Source organism: Hippichthys cyanospilos, chromosome 3 (assembly GCF_059441005.1).
Source record: "Hippichthys cyanospilos isolate Australia breed blue-spotted pipefish chromosome 3, RoL_Hcya_1.0, whole genome shotgun sequence".
NCBI classification, from domain to species: Eukaryota; Metazoa; Chordata; class Actinopteri; order Syngnathiformes; family Syngnathidae; genus Hippichthys; species Hippichthys cyanospilos.
Genome location: NC_142371.1, coordinates 4181432 through 4209291, shown reverse-complemented (window position 1 = coordinate 4209291; position 27860 = coordinate 4181432). Strand labels below are relative to the sequence as shown.

General features: G+C 42.3%; 1 protein-coding gene across 2 annotated transcripts in view; it reads left to right on the top strand.

Moving 5' to 3' along the window:
* Nucleotides 1–4480: 4480 nt before the first annotated feature.
* Nucleotides 4481–27860, top strand: part of LOC148425531 (kin of IRRE-like protein 1) — a 42284-nt gene continuing 18904 nt past the window's right edge. For both annotated transcript variants that reach the window (XM_088411502.1, XM_088411501.1), the window contains exon 1: nt 4481–4983. In XM_088411502.1, coding sequence (XP_088267628.1) covers nt 4944–4983 — 40 coding nt within the window. In that variant the 5' untranslated portion in view covers nt 4481–4943. The remainder of the gene's footprint in view (nt 4984–27860) is intronic.

Below are 27860 nucleotides of genomic sequence, written 5' to 3'. Positions count from 1 at the left end.
AGTACAGCTGGAAACAGTATAAGCACGGCTGCTGATTGGTTTAGAACAAAAGCTGCTTTCAGAAATTTACAAAGGGGTTGAGCACGCTGCCTCACCAAACATACCACTCTCAGACTAGTGCAGAAGCGAGAGTGAATTTTTGAAAGTGCCCAAAAATGACATGACAAATGCTCAGAGATCAAGATATAACCAATCCTGGTTCGGCTTGCAAACGTCACATGACCTAATTGAGAAAACTGGTGGTTGATCGGCTGAGCTCTGAGCGATTGCGATTTCATTCTTTTGAATTGTCACACACTGAAATGGATAAAATGAGTAGATTTTGCTGCTTGATTCATATTCCACAAGTGTAATAGTAACCAGATTGTCATATGTGGACTAGCGGAGATGCATAGGACTCATATTTATTGTAACGAAAAAGTTTGCGCTGACTTCCTCTTTGAATGAAAATGCTGCCTAATTAAAAGTTTCAAAAGAAACACTTCCAATGATAAAAACGCCAAGTGCGAAATAGTTAAATACAACCGAACTATTCAAAGGCGGTTATTCTTTTGCCACCATCAGAGGAAGTCCTTGCACTACTGGATCACCACTCCAGTCGGCAGGAATAATGTACAGTAGCAACTTTTCTCAACAAAAGAACAGTTCATGATTCAGAATGTAAAGAATGTGTGCGTTATGATGGAAAGTCATGCCAAATGTTCCCACCCAGCTCAAGGTTTTCAAACTAAACAAAAACATTCTTCAACCCGTGGCTCATTCTGTTTACTTATGAAAGAAAAATGTCTTCTTTACCTCGGCAAGATAGCAGGATTGATTTATTCAGTCTCCTGTTCGCTTAAGCTAAACACACGGCTACCCTCCACCTAATAACACCAAAGAGGGAGCAAGAAGTTTGAGTTTAAAGCCCAGCATGACGGACATCATCTTTTTTAATTGACCCGAGGTCATCATAATATTTTGTTAAATTATTCTCATTTCCTTATGAATCCCATTTCCATATATTGCCGCTTCATGCCTTATTTATTACCTCCTTACGATTACCATGCAGACGACATCCAAACTGTCACCCCTTTCTCCCGCTGAACAGTTTAGTAAATATCAAACCCTATCTATTATTAATAAACCCACTGCTGAAAATCCCCTTTTTATTCATCAATTATTCACACAGTCAAAAGCTTGGGGAGTATGGGCGCCCTCCATTCGATGCCGCGGTGGCCAGCGTAATTAAGACTCACATTGGATGGTATCATTTGCCCTCATCCACCTTCCATCTGTGTGACATCACACATGTCAACGCAAGCGTCGAGTCGAATGCTGACAGTATCTACACAATGGATGTCGATTTTATTAGCACGGCACAACTGGTTGAGGCGCCCCGCTGCTTTTCACAGCTAAACCAGCATCCCCGCACCCGTCATCCTACCTCCAGTCAATCAGCGACGGATTCACACGCAAACACGAGGTCCTCACACACACACACGCGATTTGTTTCAATCTCCTAGCTCCGAGCACCAACATGCGAGCTGGATGCTTCTGTGATGTTTGTAAAAATAGCACAATAGTGTGGATTCCAGGGCAAACACACATTTATACACACGCAGCGCTCATCCATGTGTTCCTTCGCACTAACCTCAGTCGGCTTCCCGGCTGTGCAAGCTGTTTCTCCCATCAACATGTGTTTACTAGCAGGGGACCCTTATGTTTGCATTAGTGAGAGGCAATAAACAGAAAAGACCTGCCCTGGGGTCTAAAGACCTACGGTTTTGTTTTTTGCTTTTTTTCTTGGAGAGCTGGGTGACAAAATCCCCCCCCCCCCCCCCCCCAAGTCCACAAATGCTACACCCATCCTGAGTGTGTCCACTTTGATGAATTTTTCACACTCTTCTGGAGCTCTCACCACCTGGCCGTGTTTACTGGGTGCATGTGTGCTGTCTGTGTGTGTGAATTTAGGGGATGTGTGGATGCTAAATAAAGGTTGCTTGCCCGGTACAAAACACACACGTGAAAAATTATTTAAGTGGATGAGTGCCAGGCCTATTATTTTTGGGTTAATCAATAGATCCTTGAATAACTAATGAAGCAGGTGAAAGGGTGCATCTATTAGCAGCCACAGGCGAGTGATACACTGCATTGTTTTCATCTCTCAATAAAAGGCCTTCGTGTTCGTTGAAATATGATAACGATTCTTCTTCTCTTTGTGTGCAATCGCCACACGACATCGACTCACTTGAGATCAAACAGCTCCTGGAATAAAGTCCGTTTTCTTTCCACATGAAACAAAATAGTTTTTTTTTTTTTTAAAAGGCACCATTTTACTCTGGCAATTTACTTTGATTCAAATGCTTGGCAGTGAAAGAAACAATTTTGAGTTTAACTGGTTCAATTCTTCTCAAGTAAAAATCATATTCACCAGTTAGGGGTATGAAATCTGAATTTAGATGTCGGTGTAGTTATATCCATATGAAGAGGTTAATAATCCATTTTTTTCATTGTTTGAATAAATAAAAAATGGGGTGTACCAAAATGTGACTGGAATCTGTGCCCGTGCCTTTTAACTCGTTCACTGCCATTGACGGCTATAGATGTTGAAGATCCCTTTTGGGTTAATTATACTACTATCACTGACATGTAATAAAGAATGAACATGCCTTACTGTCAGCAAATAAATGATTCTGCCACGAACTAAGGTGACATTTTGCGGAAGAACGTTTAACTCATTCACTGCCAGTGACAAGTATAGATGCCATCCTTTTTTTTACTGGCTTGTCAAATGAATGAGTTAATTTGCCATCCAGGATAAGGTTGGTATCAAGCATAGTGAATACCCTTCTCAAGTCAGAAAACTTTGGAGTTCAAACCATATGCAAGCCATTGCACAAGACCTCCCCATCAAAGAATTTTCTGCTTTTTCTTTGGATTTGTGCCGCGTGTAACGCAATGTGTATTCCTCAAGAGCAGTCGGAAGAAGAACTTTCAAAAGAGACCCTTTCAAAGAAAAAATAGTGCAAGTCAAACAGAGCATTTTGTTGCTTTTCGTGACACTTTATAACTTAGTGAGAATGCTCATGAAAACAACCACGGCGACCCAATTTTAATTGTATGTGTCCACAACTGCTCTGTGTATGGATCTGAGCACTCTCGGGTTTGAGGATGTCAGGGGAGGAGGCTTGTAGTATAACTCAGTCAACTGCTCGGGGGCTCGCCTTCATGTTTCGGTCTGACTTTGTTTGTCTTGCCTGGTTTTGTGAGTACTGCAAGACAGAAAAAAACGTTTTTACTGTGTGTTTCTATTATTGTTGGTCAGCTTATTGAACTACAAAGTACATGAGCAGGGCACGATAAAAAAACAGTTCTCAGCATGATCCAGTGTTGTTTGGCGCTTCTGCAAACTACTAACACCACAAATTTAATTTGCAGATTGAAGGATTAGTACTATAAATTCAGTTCGGTTACAGAGCATTATTATGTTTATAAAGGCAGCAATCGGAGATTCCAGTCTTGATCTCATTAGGGTTGTTGTGATCAGAGATAAATTCAATCTCGAAGGATAGATGCATTTTATTACCCTATGACTGAACTAACGCTGACGTTACGGTGGACGATCGTTTGACAAACACACCATAAAGTTCTAAAGCTGATGGTTTATTTAGTGGATTTTAGTTTTAGGGTATGACTACACGATTCCTAGTGTGGAAGAAATCTATTAAAAATGGATTTGTGGAAAAGGATTCAATTCATTGATTGACTGAATGAAGAATGATAACATTTTGATCTGTTTGAAGTTGCAAATTTGGGGGAATTCAAGGACGAATGACATAGTGGTCTTCTTTAAAGATTAGTTGTGAGAAGTAGCAACTACTTTGTAGTTTTCCTTGAATATTTTTCAAGTGTTATACTTTGCCTGAGGATATAATTTTTAAAGACTTCTACGCTCTACCGTAGTTTACTCATTAATATTTTAAAATCTTTAAGACGATGATGTAAGAAATATGGGTAATGCAATGGCAATTGATCTATTCACTGACTGGTTGATCAATAGATTGATTGTTGGATATGCAGTGAAATGGGCTGTGTGAAGTCATTTCTTTTTGTAGCATATCATCATTGAAGTGGGAGCGAAGTTATTAGACGGAGGAAATCGCAACAGAATGCAGAATTTCTGCAGGTTGAAAAGTAATATTCGACCAAGTATATCCACTTTTCTAGCTTGTTTTAAAATATACATACAATAAAACTGGCAGAAAAATGGCCCAGAAACGCCAATGGTGTATTTGCCACCCGATTATGACGACGGCATGCCCTCAGCAAAATGTTTATTCAAGCACACGGTTAACTCCGGATAACAGTTTCAAACGAAGACCTCCCCTTGACGCCATCTTAGCCAATAGGGGGCCCCAAAAGGCGGGGGAGAGGGTGGGGGTGGGAGATTAGCCCATCCTTCCCACCGCTCCACCGGCGTGCGTGAGGCAGAGGGGCTCCACACACTCAGCTTGGTGCCAAATGTGGTGTAAGACCCCAACAGAGAGTGTCAGTGCGCGTCTCCCATTGGCAAGAAGAAGAGAGGAGTGTGCGTGTGCATGAGAGGTGCGTGCGTTCCATACATCACAGCGAAAGAGTCACTCACACGGAGGAAAAAGAGGAGGAGGAGAGAAGCAACTTCAGCCGGCTCCATCATCACAAGCGCCCACAGTCCAAGAGGAGAGCGCGCAGCAGTGAGCAAGTGGACCGCGCTTGCAGCCCGAGGCTTTGATTCCGCAGAGTGGAAAGTTATCAGGAGTGAGGAAACATGCATCTGTGACTAGATTTCCACCAAGTGTTGGGACATATTCTCAGCGATTGCACTCGAGTGGATAATATCACGGGAGTGCGTGCGAGCGACTGAGTGGACCACAAGGAGCCGCGCACGAAACAGACGGAGCAAGCGTTTATCAACAACTACAATGGTCGTGCTTTACCTCATCTTTTGCCTTATGGCCTCAGGTAAGCATACTCTTTATCTGTTCGCGCTTATATTACAACGACATTTTAGTGGGTCCTGGGGCGGGCTGCGCCAAGGCTGCCCGTGCGGCGCGCCGTTCCATGCAGGACAACTCATCATCCACACTGTTAGGCGATGCACCGCGTTATCTGTGGAATTACGCATGCAATTAGTTCGCGGGCAGCGTGATTGCATCTGTGGGATCCACATTGTGTTGCGAGCGGAGTGGCAGTGAGTGGATTATGCGCACTTTGCTTGGATTCTTGGCAGGGGTTCGCGAGGTAGCGCGTGGAGATGACACGGAAGGGAAAGTTGAGAAAAAAAAATGTGTGACAAACTAAATGCTCTGTGTAAGGGAGACAAGCAAAAAAAAAAAAAAGGAACAAAGACACAAGAAATTTGGATTTTAAGCGATCCAAATGATTTTGATTTGGCCTGCCATTTTCCGTGTGCGTAAATCTAATAAGAAATTGAATAAGGTACCCCCCCCCCCCCACACACACACACACTAGCTATTCATTATGACAAAATACTCCTGAAAACATCTCATCGTGTTGAACAGATTAATGACGTAAAAGACACTTCACCTTCTATTAGTGCTTCATCCAAAACTTTTTTCTCTTTCAACGCCTGACTTGGCTGCCGACTGACTGCTAACAATATGTCCTGATGCAAAAAATAACTTGAAGTAATTAACACTGAGAGACTGTGACTTATCAGCATTGTTCCAGCGCTGTTAAAGAAAAACACTCTCTCACACACATATAGAGTGTACAAGTGTAATAATTGAACACCTTGAAAGTGTGTGTGTTGAAAGTGTGTGTGGAGGAGGAGGGGGGGGGGGGGGTGACAGAATATCATGCCAGAATTTCAGGTTAATTAACAAATGGTATGTTTGCTTAAAAGCCATTTGTTGGGCATACCCCTGCACCATTAGCCCCCCCTTCACTCCCCATGATTCCGTCATTAGTGGGGGCTGAGGGGGGAGGGATGGTCTGATGGGATGCCAGCAGACCTTTTGGTCTCTGACAGACGAGCAACAGCTGGATGAGAAGGAGGGAAGAGCCGGTAGCCAGACAGTGGCACTTCACCCCTCCTCCTCCTAAATGCAGCGCACATTCTACACAGTCACACTCACGCACACACAAATCATAAAAAATGGTAGCAGCTGCCCTAATTAGGGTGTAAGACACCTTGGAGAACTTATTATTATTTTGATAAAGTTTACACATGATCATTACAACTTCCAACTTACTCAAGAACTGTTTCCGCACTAAAAATAAATCCAGAATTAGCATGAATAAAGAACAATCTATATGTTGGATTTAAAAAAAAAATCCCATTATTTGTTGGCCAATTTCATTTTCACTGAATTTAACATTCATATGTTTGGCATATGGGAGGAAGAAAACAAATGTAAGATAAGATGCCAAATCCATAGGCCAGAGCTGCATTAAACCCAGAACCTCAGAACTGTGAGGCACATACACTAACCACAAATGCATTGTGTTGCCCCGGTCTTTTAGCTATGATCCGGCTCGAAAACTATACTTGCTATTGATTTTTTTTTTTTTTTTTTTTTGACGCCATTAGGTATTTTATACCACCAAATGTCATCACATGGTGAGATTTGAAAGTAAAAGACCCTCATTGTCTAACGGATGCATTGATTTACAGTTTTTCTCAGCGCTATTTTGTAGCAGAAAACAGATCGCTCAATCCGAGGCAAGTAGAGGATAAGTGACGGAGAAGGTGTAAGTCCCAATCCAAGGCAAGTAATGGAAAAGTGAAATAGAAAGTGTAATTTGGTGCTGATTGAATTTCAATTGCTCATTTTTGTCACCATTTTTTGTTACATCACAATGTGTCCATATCCCATGGTTGCACGCAGGGTGTATACAGTCTTGTTCCCCACTTGCAATTCACTTTCCCAGAAAGTCCCCTTTTTGCGCCCTGAGGAATTTGATTCCACACTGCATCAGTATTCTGAGTAATCTTCTGCGAGCGCTTCTTTAGAAACCTTTTTTTTTTTTTGCTTTGGGGAGCTTGTTTCTCATTGGGCGGAGTTCAAAGGCTGAGTGCTGAGATTTTCTCCTGCTTCCTCTTTAAGTTGTCGCCACTCCATGGTGCAACGCCATGGAAAAAAGTACCTTATTCCTTCCGAGAAGTCTTTTTCCCTCTTTCCCTGGCTTTTTGGTGAACGTATGACAACGGGTCACGGGGACATGCGAGCGCATCTTTTTAATGAGCCGACACACTCACACACCTACATAGAAGCTGTTACCAACCGTCATCTCCCCACTTGCCCATTACTAGAGATTTGTCTCATCTTTTTGAGATGCAGACGTGTTTGTGGTCCCACTGATAGTCTGGCCCCCAATAGGGCGACTTTAAGAAAGTGTGCATATTTCATGAGCCAAGGGTCTTTGAATTCTTGTGGAGGAAGAGGGTAGAGAGTCTTGTTGCAGGCATAAGGCTTAGATGTGTCACCAGTGTCTTAATGATTGCACTCGGCGGGAAAACACAGGGGACAAGCGGCAGCGCGTCGTTAACCTTTTCCGCCCCTTGTCGAACACGCGCGGCCATCCTTCCTCTTAGCTTCCCCCGCCGTCACCGCCCGCCACTCATCCTTGTTTTATTTCCTTAGCTTAGTGGTAGAAAGTTTGTTGGCAGGAGTTCCAGCCAGCCGGCGTTTGACACGGGTTGCATAGTGCCGATCCAGCAGAATCTGGATACAGCTGACTCCTGGAGAGGAGTGTCTTGCATTATTTAAAAGACATACTCATGGCTAAGATGCATTTTAGCTTACTTTGACTTCCTGTCTATCTGTGTATTGGTTTTTGTTGTTGCAATGTTGTATTTAACGTATTTAGATTCTCCACATCTATCTATCTATCTATCTATCTATCTATCTATCTATCTATCTATCTATCTATCTATCTATCTATCTATCTATCTATCTATCTATCTATCTATCTATCTATCTATCTATCTATCTATCTATCTATCTATCTATCTATCTATCTATCTATCTATCTATCTATAAAATGCAAACAAAGCTGAACAAAAGCAGGCCAATTTGTGGGGCTCTATTTTTGTTGATTGATATTAACATGGCCCGGGCGATCACAAATTATGGTCCTCAAGCACGCACATGGATCGCCTGCTTGGAGCGTTCGTATCAGTTTGACCCTCCATGGCTACATACATGTTGTCATTGTATTTGTGAATAAAATATGATGACATGCAGCACTTAAAATCTTTTGATCATATTTACCAAAATCACATTGCACATCCTGTGCCAATACTAAGATGTGCCAAACGTAAAGGTTAGTCAAATTTCAGCCCCTAAACTGTTCTGTATAGCGGGGGCATCAAATGGAACCTTCTCAGTACGCCACCATGTCTTGCGTGCCGCAAAGCCCATTGCAACTTTTTACATTCAAGCGCATCAGTGCTGTCTATGCGGTCTATGTGAATAAAATCCACTATTTGAGGCATTGGGGTTTCTTCAAAGCACTGTAATTTGCTCCTATTCCCTCTAAACACTCATTTTATGCAGTAGGCACGCGCAAACAAACAGTAATGAATGACCGAGCTGCTAAACAATGGCCTGCTGCTTTCTCCTCATCCTGTAGACACGTTGCACACATTGCTTTGTGATCCTTCATAAGCAGGCCCTACACGTGTGCAAAGGAGAAAGGAAACAATGGCACTTCATAATGTCGCCTGCCTCTAATCAGCTTTGCCATTTGGGTAAACACAGATAAAGAACTTGGCAGTATGTCCCTATGCATTGTTATCAGCTGTTAGCAAATTAGCCGGTCGTGTTCTCTAGTCTGACCCAGCACGGGAAGCCAGGTAGCTAACTGTTGATGGCACTTGTCCTCTTCAGCCCGCCCATCCTCTTTTGCCTTTGCGTTTTCCTTGTGCACATCCTCACCTTGTCTCCCTCTGGGCCAGTCAGCGCATCCGAGGAGGAAATGACAAAGAAAAAGGGGGACAATAGAAGGAGGCCGTGTCAGCTTCCTGCCTTCGCCTGGAGACATCTTCCCGGGCGACTCCACCTCAGGCTGGATCGTCAGCGTGCGACACAAACTTGTTTACTCTTTCATTCTGCTTCGCAAACAACGTAATGGAAAAAAGGGGGAGACTGAGAATTAATTCTGCGCACGTCATTAAAACAGCACCTCAAGGGATGAAGTCACGTTTATACAGTGGAAGATATTTTGAGAAGTTGGCTTCCATGTATATCCCCTTCTTCCGCATTCACACACATACACACTGCCTCACACACCCAACGTCACTTCTTGCTCAAGATATATATACCGTCGGCACACAACAATAATAAAGTAACAGATTACTTTTTATCCTTCAATCAGGCAAGAGAGAAATTTCATAACTGGTGTCCATGCGCACACCCATGCATTGAAAATTGAAATGTGTCTAGCGCGGCACAGCAATATGCGTTATCTTGTGTTCCTTACTGTTGGATCAAACATAGCTCAGCTGAAGGAGGATTATGAGGGAAAACACGTTTCGGTAGATTTCTACCTTTGCCTCTTTTTTCCTGCAAAAAAAGGAGGACATTTGACTGCCATCTTTAAACAGTAGAACGTCTGAAGTGTTCTGCAGGATGCTCTGGGCTGATGACATACGCTCATTCTTCATAAATGAGTCACCATGAACTCACCGACGCATGTTCATAAGTAGTCACCGGGGTCAAGGGCACGCATTGTGATGATAAGTTGACATGAGTGTGCGGCATCTTCAGGGCTTTGTGCCCTTTCTGCAATGATTAGTCAAAGTCCAATTGTCTAATTAATCATGCGCCAAGGACAGGACATAACTTTCGAAACTCTACGTAGGGGGAAAAGTGCTCCATGTGTCATTGGTTTTTTTAGGAAAGGGTGAAGCAGTGTATCAATTTGTGGCCCAAATCGTGATCTCAGAGAATGTCACTTTGAGGTTATGAAAAATGTGGTTTCTTTTGTTTTGTTTTTTCTCAATGGCGGTTATCCCCCAAGCCCACCTATCATGAGTGATGCTTTCCTTCACGGTGACAAATAAACAACCCTACCAACCATTTTCAACAAGGCAAACAAGGAGTCTTTAAGTATGCTGATCCAAAATAAGAGCTTAGGTGTACAGTAGACTTTTCGTGTTCAGGCAGAGAGGCAGACCTACGGAGCAGCAAATAGTATCACAATTATAATGTATCTAGACATAAAATACGACAATGGCTACAAATGCAATTTAGTGAAGGCAAAAACATCAGAACAGCGCAATGCTGACCATCATCCAAGATTAAAACGTTGAAGTCAAAAAAATATTCAATATTAGCCATGGTATTTGTACTATTTTACACCAAAGTGTACAAAGTTTTGCGATGTACATAATAATGTCTCAATATTGGGATGGTTTTGTCTTCTTTATTGTTTGGCATGAAGCTTGATTTAAAGAAAATAGCAAGTCAAACCAAAATTGCTTCCTTATAAAAAAATAAATAAATAATGATCCATGCACGGCTGCCCAGTAATTTAGTTGAAATTAAAAAGAGAAGCATCACATCGGATTTAAGGAAGTGTGTTAAGAAGAAACAAATAAATGTGACTGCTTTTGGCCGAAGGAAAAGGAATACTGTAGACCCTAGCACTTTGCAAATAACATTGGAATCTGAGATATTTCTCAAGTTGCAGTGAAAAACAGCCTAATTGTAGGTTCAGCCACAGCAATCTTATCATCTTGTTGTTTAAAGAGCTCGGCTTGCCAGGGCCAATATTGTCTTGGTGACTCAAACGTGAACCTTGGCCGCACATCAGTACCACTTGTAGTCGTTTTGTCTGTCTTGTGTTGCAGACAAACGGCTGCATGAGGCGTCTTTTATTTATAATTCTATCCCGCGCTACTGATATTTTTTCGCGCCCCGGGAGGTCCGAGAAAGACGGCAGCCAATTTGCTATCAACTGAAGGATGTCAGTCATAGCGTATCGATCCGGCTTTTAACCGCGACTTCCCCCAATGGCGAAACATGTTAATGTTATTGAGCGTTGTAGAAACACAAGGAACGGCGTATGTGGGTGGCTGTTGAGGCGGGAGTAAAGAAAGGTGTTCTCTGGCTCTCTCTCCCCTGCTGTCGTTTTGGCCTCAAAAAGCAATGTGCAAACCGCCATGGGCTCAGCATGGGAATAAGGGGCGGGAGAGAGGCAGACAGAAAGAATGGGAAGGGGTCAAAGGGATTTACTGCCAGGAGCTGAACATTTCAGGTAATGGATATGCTTGAATTGGTGTAAAACAAACTTGCTGCTTTTCTTTCTTTTTGGCGTGGCAGGGGTGAAAGAAAACAACACCGCATGCACCGAAGGGGATTTATGGAAAGTTGATATTCAAGCACCTGCGGGCCAAACATTAGCTCTCAGGTGTCTACTTGGACATGTGCGGGGCGGCCGTGTGCGTGTGGGTAGCGATGTAGATGCGTATCGTGGGAGGCTTCTTCTGCCACATTCCCGGGAAAGTGTGGTAAGGAGGCCAGTAACTGTCGGATAAGCGCTTGCCAAGCTGGCTGAGGTGAACTTAACACCCCTGGTAAGAATGAAGCGGCCCAAACCATTGTTCCGGCACATTGCACCCGTCTGACTGAGGCATCCCACTTCTGCGCGGATCCCAGGGGGTTGAAGGAGGAACGAAGCAGAGGAGAGGGACTGATTGTTCCCTGCTCAGACTATCCACAGATGGGCTACGGTACATGATGTTTGCTTTAGAAAGTCCCAGGCGTGTTCTGTGAATGCACTGGAGGATAGAAAAGAAGGGAATGCCAGTAGAGACAACAGCGGAGGGATGAAATGGCTGGAAAAAGGCAGAGCCGCTTAATACGACGATGTCAATGCGAACACGGGGCCGTTTCCCGAAACAGGAGACAAAGCATACAATGAAAAAATAGTTGGGCAGGAAAGTGCTTGATCGGGCCACTATTTCCAAGCAGAGCCATATAACGCTGAACATAATGAAGAAGGGAGGGAGAGTAAGTGAGAAAGGGATGAGATGCGGGGCTGCATCCATCATGGGGTTTGGTGCAGGAGCCATTTGTACCTATTGTTCTCCATAATTTGTTTCCTCAGTAGATGCAAAGGGAGGGGCAAAGGGGAGAGACTGGGCTACGGCAGCCGTTTACTTTTTGGCGCTAATTATATAAGTGAAACAGCAATTACGCGCATAGCTGAATAAAACAAAAAGCTGCAAAGGAAATTCACACGAGTATACAAATTGTGATAGGCACGCTCTTCTCTATTTTATAGATTCAAGTGATCATGTTAAAAGGAGGTTTAAAAAAGATGGGGCGAGGCTAGAGGGGGGCGCTGGCAACAGAAGAGCTAAGTGATAAGATGGAAAAGCCCTTTTCTCAGATTGCTCTTTGAGGTGCATGCAGCCCTAGTGCAGGTGGAATTGTGTTTAATACACCCACTAGACATGGCAGAAATGGGAGATGTTTGAAAAAAGAAAAAGGATGAGAGTTCCACGCTGCTTGCTTGCATCAAAGCTGCAGCGTGGCTTCAGCAAGATGTTTGTTGTGGCTTGTTTGGGAGGGTCTCCTTGTTAGGTCACCGGGTCGAGTCGGCTCTCTCTTTGGTTTAGGTGGTATTGTGCTTCAGAGCCACCGCATAGCAAACTATCAAAGAAGTCAGACTAGGTGTGTGTGCATGCATGTTTGCTTGGAAACTTGAAGGACAAACTCTACTCTTCCACAACACTCGTAGATATCTGGCAAATATTCACATTGCAGGAACGGAAATCGAGTCAATTTGGTAACTGTCATCCAAGTGTAAACATAAATACATTGCTGTACAGTGATTAGAAAAAAAGTACTCCCTCTGAGTAACACAGCATGAATTTTGTTAACGAGAAAGTGAGCCTAAATGACAAAAACACTTGTTTTAAGATTCATAACTAGCTTATTTGTGTAAAAAGACATTCTCAGTTGACATTCATGAAGAGTTTGAATATTTTGAAAGGCTTTTGAACTTAACTGGTGAAACATATCTCACGTCCGCCTATATTCTTGAACTGCCAATTTGCACCATGTTGTATTCAGGAGCCAGGCCACGCAGAACACTTTCCTGCATTGTGGTGGTTTCAACCTCTTTAAATAACTCATTTCATGGAAATTTTGGTCAGTTTGTGAAATGTTCCATCACAGAGAAATTTAGCTTTTGAGGCTCCACTAAAAATTCTTTGTTAACTGCTCATCTGTTGTCACCCTGTGAACTTAAATTGTCCTATTTATTTTTAGTTATTAGGTTGTGACCCACTTTTACAAAAGAGGGGGACAATGAAAATGAATTGGTCAAAAATAGCCTTTGAGTGAAGACATATTTGTCATATTTCGAAACATAACACATGAATACATATTCGAATTGCCTTTCAGAGCCTCTTATGAAACGTATGGAGACACTTTCATCACAAAAAATAAATAACCAATTGTGACTGTAATTGTTAATTTTATAACAAAATTGTTTTTCTATGCACAATCAATACCTTTAAAATCACATTCTCCACTGAAAATGAAATCATACACTTAGGTAACAAAAAATGACGGTTCAGCTATGGGATTGTTACATGACTTAACTCAGAAAACAGGCGAGCTGTAATTGGTTGTTACCTGAGCCCCGACCAATTGTGGTCATTTTCAGTCAACGGCAAATGGCAAATAAAAAAAAAAAAGTATAGACTGTACATGAAAATTACTGATCACCACCCAGCCGCCGTGCTGCCTTAACGTTATATTTACGTTAGCTACTATTACTATACTACTATTAGTACTGAGCTTGTCAGTGGTCTTTCAGGACTGCAATACATGGAAAGATAAATAGGCCCCTAATGAAGCCCCTCAATCAGCGGACAGTTAAACAGCTGAGCAAAAGATTGAGGAACAGCAAGGGCTGGTTGTTGGCTCATGCAAAGTGCTGGGCGGAGGCTCTTGAAGTGTCATACTTCAGATGAACCTTTCATGGCTTCAGAAACTTCAGCCTTTCTTTGAAAGCTCATTTTGATACACAACAGTAAGTGATTGTGCTGGGAAGTTCTTTAAAAGACAATTTCCACAGGGGGCCTTTGTCTAACTCCTGGAAGTATGGGGCACATTGTATCTCTTGTGCTCTTCTATAGGGTTTAAAGGGCTGTGTTGCAGTCATTAGATGCATGATGTTTTGCTTTAAAAAAAAAAAGGTGCATCTCAGAACTGGTCCTGACTAGTTTTTGTAGGGGATAAGAGAAACCAATGGCCTATTTCAACCTAATACAGCCACGACTGTTGTGGTAATGGTGTGGAAATGGGTAGCGGTCATGCGGCTCTTTTATACCTCCAGGGCTGGATCACAAGTGAAGTCTAATTCATTCCCACTTGAATCGAGGCAGGAAAAAAATGTTCTTGAGCTATCAAAAGACTCACATGATGATGGCAAGAGAACAGGTTGTTTTGTAAGTTTTGTAAAAAAACGGACGAGACTGCTATTTTGCCGAAGGATAGGCATTCTGTAACATGGAGTTGCAGTTTTCCGTCGCATATAATGATTCCTCTTTGCAGCCTTTGCCTCTTTGATCCCAGGTAATGTGCTAACAAGCAGTGCGGGTTCGTGGAATACCCATCACACTCGCCTGTGTATTCACAGCAAAGTGTGTGTGTGTGTGTGTGTTTCTCACCAATTAATGAATCGCTTTGTGTGGCTGCTGAGGTGACAGTGGCCTGTCTCTGGCGGGGTCTGTCCCCCCCATCCAACACACACACACCCACACGCACACATTTGTGTCTCCGGTCCTGGGCCCACTCACACTATTAATGAAAGCAGTCTCATTAGTGCTTGTGGTTCCATATGCAAGAGGACTCTGGACCATTGTGAGAGTGCTTAATCAGGGGACCACTCAAAGGCTGAGGGCCCCACTGCTCCAATGATAAAGTTCACATTTAAAAATGAGCCAACGAGTGAGCTGTTTAATTGGGAGAGAGGGAAATACCGAGAGGGGTCTGTCACATCTGGAGGTTCGTGGTCACTGATATTCACCTCCAAAGAGAGTAAAGGAAAAGCAGATTCCCCTACCTCTCCTCCACCTGACTCCACATAATTCAGTATGTTCAGTTATCAAATAGTTCACTCGGGTGTTTCCATCCTATTATATACTTATCGCTCAAACCAAAGATCTTTGAGTGCTGGGTTGTTCAAAGAAATGGTGAGTTGGAAAGAAGGAATGCAAATGGATCTCTGAGGAGTGCCTTAATGAGAATCAGTTTGCCATTTTCCCGGGTCAGATGTGGAAACAGCTGGCAAATAGATGGAGAGAGGGAGTGGAGGGATTGGAAAAGAGAGCTAAATGAAGCCGTACAACAAAGTGATGGGAGTTGTGCTGCTTCCTTGATGTTTGGGGCTCTAACTTGTGTCCCACAGCACTTAACACGCCCTGAGCCATCTCTCCTGGCGGTTAATTAGAATCCAATAAGGTTGCCTCCTGTTGGTCATTGTTCCTCCACTGTGTTTACCCTTTCCAGAGGCTCCATTCGCTGCTTAATCTGCCGAGAAGCTGAATGTCAATAGGTCAGGCCAAGACTCCAGAGCTCAGAGAGGGCGGGAGGGAGCCATTGAGTAAAGGGGGTGGGGGGAGGACAGAGGATCAGGGGATAAAGGAAAGGGGTCATTTCTTTCCCTCCTTGCTATATTTTTCAACCCGCCACCTCATTCCTGTTGTTGTTTCTCCCCCTATCCCTTCTTTGCTTCTACCTCAGCTTTTCTTCTCACTTCTAATCCGTCCTCTTGATTGTTCTAAGCTGCTTTCAGCCAGCCCCTGGGATGCTGGGTTGGGCAGTTGGAGACTGTTTTAATTAAGAATTAGGAGACGACTCCCTTAAGAAAGGCGCTTTTAGTGCAGGACGGGCAGAGCAAAGTGAAGGAGTGAAGGTGACGAATGAAGGGCTCAAATCAGCAAGGGAGAAAGCTTTTCAAAGTAAAAGCTGTTAATAGACACGAAGCCACGCGCTCACACAAACAGTCGTGCGTCTGGGCATCCAAGGGGCTAAGCCAAATTGGATTTTTTTCTTTTTCATCTGTAATCAAGCGGCACAATCTTTATGGATCGATCTTAACTTCCTGTGATTCATACCATATCCTGCGAAGTTGATATGGGATCAGTGCTAGCCAGCGGGCAACGTGAGGGAGTTTACACGCTCGATCTAATGATCGATCATCACACCAGATGGGCTGAGGAGCCTGCAACGCTTCACTTGTTTGTCGCAGCCAGAAACTGGAGGTCCCTTGCTTGAAGTCGAATTTTGCAGAGAAAATGGAGAAACAGGCTAAGTGACATGCTAGATGGCTTTAAATCCCTTTTCTGCGTGGGGTTTACTTTTCAGTGTTGTGAGGAGCCAATCCAAGCTAACTTTGGGCAATTGACAAACTCCTCTCCAGCCATTTCAGGGAAAGAAACAAAAAGATCTATTGGACAGGCTTGGCATGCTAAATGAAAGTTTGCCTGCAGACATTTTCTACATCGTGTTTACTTTCAGTGTTATGAAGAACACTAGCTTAGTAGCCAAGCTAACTTTGGCTAAATGACAGACTCCACTTCAGCCATTTCAGGGAAAGAAACAAAAAGAGCTATTAGACAGGCTTGGCATACAAAATGAGGTTTGCCTGCGAAGGTTGGGGTGTAGCCTGAGAAAGGACACGTGCTCTGTGATTTGTACACTAGTTCTTTAGTGCACATCTGTCCCAACCAAGGGCCATACACAAGTTTAAACACCAATGCAAAGCGCACAATGAAGTGTTTAAGTCAATCAAACCAGCAGACTTAAGTGCGGCGGGTGGTGAGGTGCGAGAGGCCAAGCCGAGGTCGAGAGACCAACCCTCCACATTCTATGCCATCACACATCCCAACACACAGCCACCATATGTCCAATGGTGCATGCTGAATGAGGAAACCAGCCACTGTTACAAAGACCCATTCACAGACACTTGATGGTGAAGAAGCATGCAATGCTACGGTATGTTTGAGAACAGAAGGTGGCACCATCTTGAAAAACAGAAATAAAAGAATAAGCATCAAGAAGCATAACAATTGTATCCCACAAAGTTATAAAGACAACACATATGCAGCACTTCAACTGCGTATCCGCATCTGAAACAATATTGTAACTTTACACTCTGCAGCCAATAATCAGTTTTCTACCACACTTTTTCTTATCTGGGTTGACTAGCAGCGAGTGGTAACAGACACATATTATTTACCTTATGGGTATTTTTTTTTTTTGCTGTAGGTCAGTGTTTCCCCAACGTGTTTTAATGATGTACCCCATGTGATTCTTTTTTCGGTGGAGTAAAAAAAAAAAAAAAGTGAGACAAAGAGAGAGAGATTTAAAACAATGCTGTGCCATATGTGTCTGATTTAATTCAGCAACTCCAGAAGATAGATTTAGTAACACCTGTTTTTATTTATGACTTGTCTGCTGGAAAGTTGTGTCATTAATAAGAACGTGTATCTCTACAAAAGTTAACAAATTAGAGACTTGCAAGGTCTTGTAAAGGAGTCACTATAACACAGTTTATTAATAAGTTGCTTAATTATTCAACAAATTTGATTTTAATTTAAAAGAAAAATGTACTATTCCTAAATCAGCATTAAAAAAAGCAATTTAGAGTTGCCGATATGTACGCAACCCCTGATCACCCCATGATCACATTTCACTCCCTGAAGTGCTTTCACATACCCTCAGGAGTACTCATACCTCCATTTAAGAACCACTGCTAAAGGCTATAATGTATTGTGTGAGCAAAACATTTGTTAATTTGCATCATTTAGGGTTGTTTTTCTAAATAACATTCTGGCGGTTGTTCTTTATCAATAAATTTACTTTGTTTATGTTGTGTCTGTAATTAATGCGCATTTGTAAGTTTGTGTCATAGTTTGGTGTTGACTAGACTGCTTAAGCAAAAAATAAATAAATAAATAAATAAATAAATAAATAAATAAATAAATAAGTGATGTGAGCTTGGGAGAAATGCATCCATAGTAATTTGTTTTTAAGCAATGCAGGCTGATAAACAATATCATGGTTTTGCCCCCAGCATGTTACAGCTTCCCCGAGAGTCCCCAGTACGCCGTGCCTCAGTCACTCACAAGGCTCTTAATAAGGCCACCAGTAAATGCCAGGGAAGATATGCCAGGATGAAAGATCTTTTTCTCATACTGCAGCTTTGAGGACGAGTTTCCTGGTGTCGTGGGGGAGGGTGAAAACACAGCTTTAAAGAGCAATGCCACATTTTAAAAGAAACAATAAACCCATCCGCTTATGAAATAATATTTTTTGCGTCCCGCATCCCGTTGTGTGCCAGCTCAGGGGACTTTTGGCAGACATGAAAGCTGAGCAAAAGGTAGCGGAGGAAGCCCGTGCCAAAAAGATAAAGTGTGCCGAGCTCCACTGGGAGGGATGTATCACACAGATAGTTCATTCTTTCACTGTAGTCATTAATATCCGGCGCAAAAAAAAGGTCAAACCTGACTTGAAGCCGTCCAGTATATCACAGTTACATTTATACATCAAACCCTGCTGTGATGTCTCATCAGCTCGGTCACACAGGAGAGACCCACGCTGCACATTATCAAAGATTGATGGGCTGTCCTAGTTAACGACAGGGGGGAGAGCATGAGGTGGGGGGGGGGCTTCGCTCAGGAACTTTTGCATAGTCAGAGATGTTGACTGTGCATCACATGGTGTCGTCTTAGCAGAGCAAACATCATTAGCGCGGCGGGCTCATGCTTTGCCACGCCGCCCTCCCTCGCTCACAACCTCTCGACCCGACCTCGAGATAAGCAGCGGAACTTGCAAATGCAGTATTCTGAGGTCAGGGCTCTCACACCAGAGGCTGCCGGCAGATGCAGAGGCTTCACTCCCATCCGTCACTTTTCTCCATCCATGCGCTTTTCTGTGAAAAAAGGACACCATGAGCCAACATCTTCTTTTTTTGTTACAACACATCTATTTAATGCATCGCCAACGTGCCCACTCCTTGCGCATGCTGCTTGCTGCTTTAATAATATATTGATTAATTAGCTCGCTCATTAATCATTTATTCCTTAATCATGGCCTGATTTTTCTTCGGGAAGCGGTGCAATCTGAAAAAGCCTGACTTCACATTTCATTCTAATTACACTCCTTCACTAATCAACACTTAAGAGATGGAATTTCAGGAAATGAGTTTTTCTCCTTCCTTTCTTTTATTCAATACAAAGCAGAAGTATTGAGGCCAGCAGGTAACAGCCCACCCGCCCTCCTCCCCCCGCCTCTCCTCTTCTGGCAGCTCATCTGTGGGTTAAAAGGACGTTTCCACTTACAAGAAATCAAATGAACAAAATGGGCATTTGATGTTAAATTAAAAACTTTTCTCCCGGCAAAGTTGACATGCAAGAGGAACAGGGAAATTAGGTCGCATGCACCTTTTCAATTGCACTCTAACCAACTATACGGCTCGACAGCAGTCGCTAGTGACTATTTTCCACAAGCAGTACCCAGTAGTACGAAAACATTCGTCATAATACTGTTGTAAAAACAAACAAACAAACAAACACAAATTCCATTCCTATATTCCAGGGCCTGCTCAGTGGAAGCGGTTCATTATTCATTTTACAGGACAAAATCAGTACAGCCGCATGTCACCTCAATTTGCAGGGTCAAGGGATCCAAATTTTACTACAAAGGCAGAATACTGTAACCAATCAAAAAAGGCTGGATCATGGTGAGTGCATTGACCAGTATAGCGCTGTTGACCTGTCATCCAAAATAGGATTTGGCATAAAGTATTAACGCAACTGCCGGTTACCGGATTGACTGGCAATTACATTTGGTATGCCCTAAATAGTTCCTGGTGAGGAAATTTGTTGCATCAGTTTTTGTTTTGAAATTCTGGAACAGGCAAAACCGAAATCATAACCACACTTTCTAATGTTAGCTAACTTTGTACCTTAAGTGCCTTTGGTTTCCCAGTTAAAAGAATTTGTCTCCTGAACTTGTCTGGAAGACAATAAAGATGATCCTGCATTGTAGCTGCCCTTGCTGTGAAGTGGAAAAGGAGCAAAACATTAAAAAATAAATAAATAAACAAAAAAAGAAACATTGTAAAGGTGATTTTGTAAGAATGTAGAAGCGGCAATCTCACCACTTCATTGTTTCGAGTAGATACATGGCTCCCATGGGGGTAGAAAGTAATTTGTTTAATAACCAGGAGTTATTTTCTATGGACAGAGAGAAAACATTGTTAATGTGGGGAGGGCATGAAAAGGAAAATGTGAAAAGGAATATTAAAACAGGTTTAATTAGAAGTGGTCTTTGTGCTTTTGTGTATCGGTTGCAAGGCGAGGCCAAAATACACCACATCTGCTTTCTGTGAAGAGACACTTGGCTGCTGACGAAAAAAAAGAATTATGCGTAAAATTAAAAAAAGAGCTCTAGTAAGATGATGGCAAGTCGAGCATTAACCTCTAAGCTTCAAAAAGCACACACATTGAGTAACACTAATGAGACTCTTATTGAGCGAGCTGTGTTCTGTGTTCAAAAACACACAACAGTGCGGCATTTACTTCAATGTGCTTCTTTGAATTAGGTTGTCACCCTTACTCATCGCACCAGCAGCTAACATTAGACATCAACAATGGCATCAATGGCCTTTTACTGTAGACGCGTACGCTAACAACATTACAACCCTCATTAAAAAATAATCATAATAAAAGGGGGAAAAAAGTATTAATTATGAAGTGCACTACTTCCTATCCTATCGTGAAGAGCCAAGGGGGTCTCCGATGGGCTCAATTAGGAAGAGTAGGCCACAAATCCCCAGACTAAATTAATTGACACCCTAGGGCATTCAGTCCAGACCCAGTGCAGAATTTATGGAGACTTTCTTTGTTTTCATTTCACCGCCTTTTAGAAAAAGCAAGAGATGGAGGCAACTGTATCGTTCTCTTCTCATCATTTTATGGATTTTTAATCAATTTTAATTAAACATTTATTTGCTCGCCTCATTTGTAACGGAGCTATTCTGTCACATGTTGCGCAGTTGTGTGCTTTCCACACCTCTTACTAATCCACACAGCAAAATAAGTTTGACTGATAAAAACTCATCATCCAAACAGTGTTATTTGGTGGCAGTCGGAGAGGGAAAATTAGGGCTGTGAGACAGAAGGAGCAAAGAGATGGAGCGAGTCAGATGGACAGAGAAGGCTGGGACTATGACACAGATCCAGCCTGCAGCTGTCTCGCAGTAAAAACACCAAAGGCGGGATAAGCAGGAGCCAAACGACAAGACTGGCTCAATCAACATCTTGTCAACACTGCTGGCTGATGTGTACAGACAATTACATACCAGCCTCCACTTTTTCCCCTCTCTGCATATGCCTTTTTATTTCCTGCGCTCCTGCCAGCCTAGCCCACCACTTGCAGGCCCGTCTACATAGTCGGCAGTTCGCTAGCTCACGGCATGAGAAGTGCGTGTGTGTTTATGTTCAAAAGCAATGCTAGAATTATCCTTTGCCAGATACCTCTGCCCAGCCCACCAGTGAGCCTAAAGATGTGGGACCGTGACAGTGAGTGTGCAGCAAGTGTGAGCAAGACAGTGGAAGAAGGAGTGTATTTGCAGATGCACAGTCGGCACTGCAGCACAGCGGCTGTGAGCTGAACCATTCATATTCGCTCCAGCATTGACTGTGTCACATCAGCAGTCTTGGTCTCACCCCCCTTGGCCTCCTCCTTCTACTCTTCCCTTTTTTTTTTTTTTTACATCCTTCCTTCTTCCCTGAATGCATACCACTCTATTATAGCAGGTACTCTGGGAGCCACTGATGCAGCTCACATCACTGCTGCTTGCCAGCTCAGTAGATTGAGGATACTATTACATGCCAACTGTGTAGTAAATATGGTGAAAGTTGTGCTTTGGCATTTTTAGGTGACAGTAGCGTCAACGTGAGCCCCATTCACAAAGAAACAGGAGCGAAAACATTGTTATATGCATGCTAGGGAGTAATATTGGAGCTAATTCTTGTTCTCCTTGTCAAGAGTCTTGGTATATATATATATATATATATATATATATATATATATATATATATATATATATATATATATATATATATATATATATATATATATATATATATAGGGCATTCATGTATCCCTCGATGAACTGTAACTTCCCATTGCTGGCAGCACTCATGCAGCCCCAGACTATGACACTCTCAGCAACATGCTTGACTCTATACCTGCCCCTCACCAACTTTCCACCACACACACTTCATACCAACTTAACCAAATAAGTTTATCTTGGTCTCATCAGACCACAGGACATGGTTCCAGCTATCCATGTCCTTCTGTAATGATGGCCATGCAGACCAATTTGATCCAGTGTGTGGCAAATGGTCAGACCATTTTCTGCGTGATATTCTCATCACTTCAGCAATGCTGGTAGCACTCATATAGCTATGTTCCAAAGACAACCTCTGGATGTGACGACGAGAATGTGCACTCAGCTTCAGCAGTAAAATGGGAGGTATAACTCCACTAAAGACAATTTGATACAATTTTTATATATGTGGGCTGCGAAATGATTCAAGGACAGCTCAATATGAAAGTGGAACAATTCAGTTTAAGTCAGCAGGATCACAATTGATTGATATGGTATAGCTCGTTTCAAGAGCGTATGACGCAATGACTTCTTTGTGGTCATTTTATGCACTTTTAAATCAACTCCATCTTACATAAACATACCATATCGGTAAGATGCTGTCAGTACTGCAAATGTGCCATTTTCTTCCAAGCCATACCTCTCCCACATATAAAAGACACTTGAACACGTATCTCCATACTGGATTGATTCAATGCAAAATCACACATTTTACCTATTTAAAACTGTTCATGTCACATCCTTTATATAACATTTTTACAGAGTGATTATATGGTTCAAACACTCTTAAAACTGCTGACAGCCAATCCCAGTGCATACTGTAGATGGACAAAACATAGGCAGGTTTGCGTATATTCAAACCTAAGAACAGGTTAGAGCCATCAATGATCCAAACAGAAGGCTGGTGACAAGATTTCAACCCAAAGCTTAGAACTGTGAGGAAGACGTGTTTACATGTGGGTTACAGCACTGCCTTGCAAAAAGGCAATCTGTACAACATAATGAATTTCTCAGTCACTCTAGCACTCCAAAGTAATGCTGTACTCTAGTACGTAAAAATTTTATTGATCAACATATGTCAAAACCTTAGACTCAAACACTTAAAAAAGATAGAAATTGCCCAAAAAAGCATAGCCCAAAGAGGCTAAAAAGTCAGGAGAGGCGTATACTGTATACCTCAGCCAGTTGTCAAATTCCCCTGTGCAGTCGAGTTGTCTGATTGGGATGTCGTAGTCAAGCTATGGACGTAGTTGTGCATGACAGCCTTTGAGAAAAGCTGATTGCTGTCTTCCATCAATTCTTTCTGTAGCCAACTTTTTTGCAACTGAAGGCCAACCAGTACTTTTGTACTTTTTTTTAAACATGTTTTGAATCCTTTGTCTGTTGTCCCTCTTCTCCCACTGTCATGCTGACAAGCTGGCACAAAGTCCTGTGAGTCTCGCACAGGGATGCAGAGCACGAGCGAAGGGATAGAAGATGCAAGGGAAAGGAGGGGATAAAGTGATGACAGCTGACACAAGCGGCAAAACAGAGCCGTGTCAGAATGATGTCAGTGATTAATAGCACTTTATCACGTAGTGCCCTGCGAGGTGTGGATTTCTCATGAGTGCAGATGCGCGAATGATAAACAGACAAATGACGGGGCGGGGTTTTGATCGGGCAGAATGCACTGGGTTAGAGATTCAGGGTAGCAGCCAAGTGGAGAGGAGGGGAGGCAGGGCGGGGAAGCTGGCGCTGGTTTAGAAGAGCGGGTCCACTCGCTTAAAAGGGGTCTCGGCCTGAGCCAAGATTTTCACAATGGAATAAAGGCCGGGAGGGGATGGGAGCAGGATTAAACTCCAGCAAAACAGCTCTTAAAAAGCAGTTAGATTGCAATTTGGGCAGAAAAATGCAGACGAGGAGGAAAGGGAGCGAGTGCGGGTGAGTGGAAGTGCAGTCGGAATGCATAAGGGAGTGATATATTTTTTAAGAGGGGTATGAGAGAGGAGACCATCTGCAGCGAGAGCTGCCTGCAACAGTCAAAGAAAACATACATGCTGGGCACCACGCTTCGGCCAGTTGGTGGGTGGTATCTCTTGTTGGGCTCTTTGAAGCCCTCAAGTTGTGTACAAGTCATGCTAATGAGCTTAGTACACTCCAAACATGAGATGGGTGCTGGCTCCCCATGGGGGCATTCGGCTCGAATAGACTACCTCAGCACTACTGTTTTTGTTTGTACACACGCATACGCACACATACACAAGTCGGAGGAGACAAAAGACTCAAAACAAAGGGATAATAATTCTATACAGAGAGAAATGGAGCTTGCATTTCCAGCCCGATTTAGAAGCCTTATCTCGACAAGGCACAATGGATGGCATTTGGGGAGAGGGGTTGTTTATTCCAAGCTTGACACTTTTTTTGCCAATTGCCTTGTTTTGTGGGGAGTTGTGTGTGTGCATGCGTGCATTTGTATTTTCTCCCCATTTTCCTTCTCTCTGGAGTCTATTAAGGGAACCTCACACAGGGTGGGTACTGGATTTTTTTCTACACAGTACACACACATATATATATATATATATATATATATATATATATATATATATATATATATATATATATATATACATATATATATATATATATATATATATATATATATATATATATATATATATATATATATATACATATATATATATATATATATATATATATATATATATATATATACACAAAGAGAGAGAAAGAATATGGCAAGCAAATGGATTCAAATACATTTAAATTTATATTGGAACAAGTCGATGAAATGGATGATCTTAATGTTACATTTGGTGATGTGGATGCAGTAGAAGCATGTCCTAGAGTGTTTTTTATTTGAAGCAACAGAATTTTTTTTACATTATGTCAGAATAGTGTAACGGATTATGAATCTTCAGGGTGAGGTGATAAATGAACGGCGCTCTCTATGTTATATTCCCATTATAACAAAAGGTCATCCTCAGTGCCATTATCACACTCAGTCTTTAGCTTCATAGCCATCACACACACACACACACACAAACACACGCAAGCACACGCACACTGGCAGATTCAATCTAATTCTCCCAAGGCAGATGTCCAGTGGTGAACGGATCACTGCTGACATCTGTCCATCCCTTCCTGATCCGACGGGATGTGAATGTATCCCTATCAGTTCACATGAAGGAAGCAGCAGAAAAGCTCTTTAACAGGTTCAGTCCTGAAAGGCTGTTTGGTACCGTATTTCATGGTAAACCCTTGTGACACAATTTAGCAAAGTCACAACGTTGAATTACACTACTAAATGTGCCCTACAGTGCTTGACACTTCACTTTCCCTATTAACACACCCCTGTACACCTTCAACAAACATCACACGTCAGCAAGAAACACACACACACACACACACATACACAATCTTTCTACCATGTGCATCCAGTGGCGTGAAATGATATTCCGTTTGGAGAAATCCGGATTAAATTGTTTGAGCCCAGGTTGTTTGACCTTGTTACAGCGGGAGTGAAAAGTCTGTGCGCACACATCCACTTGCATACAGGAAGTTAAGAAAGAGAGTAAATGCTGAATTTGGGGAAATAAGCAAGTGTTAATCAAAATGTGAAAGGCTCGAAAGGTAACATTAATCCACCACATGCATTACAACTAATCCACAAAGTGGGAATGTAGGGAATACATGACTGGGTTCATGAATAGATTTAGGGTAGAAAAGCAATACTAGTCAAATTCAGTGCAGTGATTTAGCGTATTTAAAACTCACGTTCACGGTTTCCTCATTTTTATCTCTACTTGATTCAATTGCAGCCAATAGCAAAGCTCCTCATGTTGAATCTGGAGCGATGTGTGTTTTGTGGACTGCATATGCGTGTGAGTGAGTGTCTTCAAACTTCCTCCAACATTCCCTTTGTGTGCCTCTGTTCCTCCCTCGCTCCCCATCAGGAACGTATTCATGTAATTAAGCTGCTAATACACCGTCAAAGAATTGTCTAATTCGGCAACGAGGAATTAAAGGAATCTGGCATGAGTCATTAGCCAGTCGAGATGTTCTGTAGAGCCTTTTCAATAAGGGATCTGGAGAGCTGTGAATCACTCGCTACAGCACACAGTCGTCACTCTATTTTTGTATGGCTCCATATGAAGTATTAATTGCTAAATGTGAGCATAGGAAATTGTGTGTGGGTGTAGTATAGACAAACACTTCACAGCATGTAATCCGTTTAAACAATCAGCCAATGAAGTGAATTATTACCCATTGTAAACAGTTAGTTACACTGGGCAAAATACCTAATTGCAATCATGTTTTTTTTGCCCGTTCCCTTTGCCAGTACAAAAAGGAAAATCTCAATCTGCCTCTGCCGGGGGAGGATTATGAAACAGCTCATTACTTCATGAATGTAGAATGTTCGACAGGCAAGAGAGCAAAGTAACACTTTTTGAAGGAAAATGTCAGTCCTCGCTTGCCATCTAATAGCCCGAGCTCCAAGACTTGCTGGCATGCTCAAATTGGTCTCTTTTGATTCACGCATATGCAGCCTACCTGCCGCTCAATAGGCTATTCTAACACTTTTGTTAGAGTAATGCACAGACACACATTACACCAGTGCACCAATTACATATTTTTACCTTCTGGGGTAGGCTACAGTATTCATAACATTCTCTGTCAGTCCGATAGAGAACACAACACCGGCGGCACATTGAACCGTTTTGCCACAGAGCAGTTTCGTTTGTTTCAGTTCGGAAAGCATTGCTTTGGGAAGTCCGATTGAAAGGGTTTTGGAATTTGTGCCACCAGTCAGGAACCTTTAAGATATGGCATGCTTATCGAAGAGCGAGCTATATTCTACCTGCTATAACACACAGCTGCCCATTGATTGGTCATCTGGCAATTTTCTCTTTACAAATGTCAGGCAGCACTGGACCATAACACCTTGATATTTACTAAATTGACTGCCGAATTACACCCTAGCGGACGCATCACTCTGCGTAGAAGGCACACTTTAGAAACGTATTGATTTAAAGGGATCGATCGAGACTCAACCATGGGATTGTAGTCAAGTACACCTTTGACTCAAATCAGTCATAAAGGTCTGATTCCAAGTCAAATTTGAGTCACAAAGGCCAGTGTCTACAAGGTCTGAGTCCAGATGAAATTTAGAGCTATTTTCATGACCACAATTTTTAGAGCGATGTAATTAACCTTACCATTCTCATTCAATGGCATTGAGATTCTCATTCAATGGCATTGAGCTCGTTGCTGCCGATACTTAAATAAATAAATAGACAAATTCCAGACAACCAAATAAAAACCAAGATCAATCTTGTGCCGTATGTGTCTAAAATGGGCTTTTTATATAATCTCCAAATTGCTTCATGTTTTTTTGCCACATGTTTTGGCTAATGGCAATTTTTGATGGTTGGTAAAACCTGCTGTTGGCTTACATAGGTGATAGAAAAAAAAATTGTGTTCTTTGGTTCTAGTGGTCAGATAGTTCAATCAGATGTCTATTTTGATTATCTTAAAAATCATTACCAGTTATTACCAGTCATTACCTTTGAGGAACATTAATTTTCGGGACTTACAAACGTAGTTGGACTTGGTGGAATCAATAAATGTACTTTGTGAGTCCAGTAGCTAAGCTCGAGACAAGTGTGAGA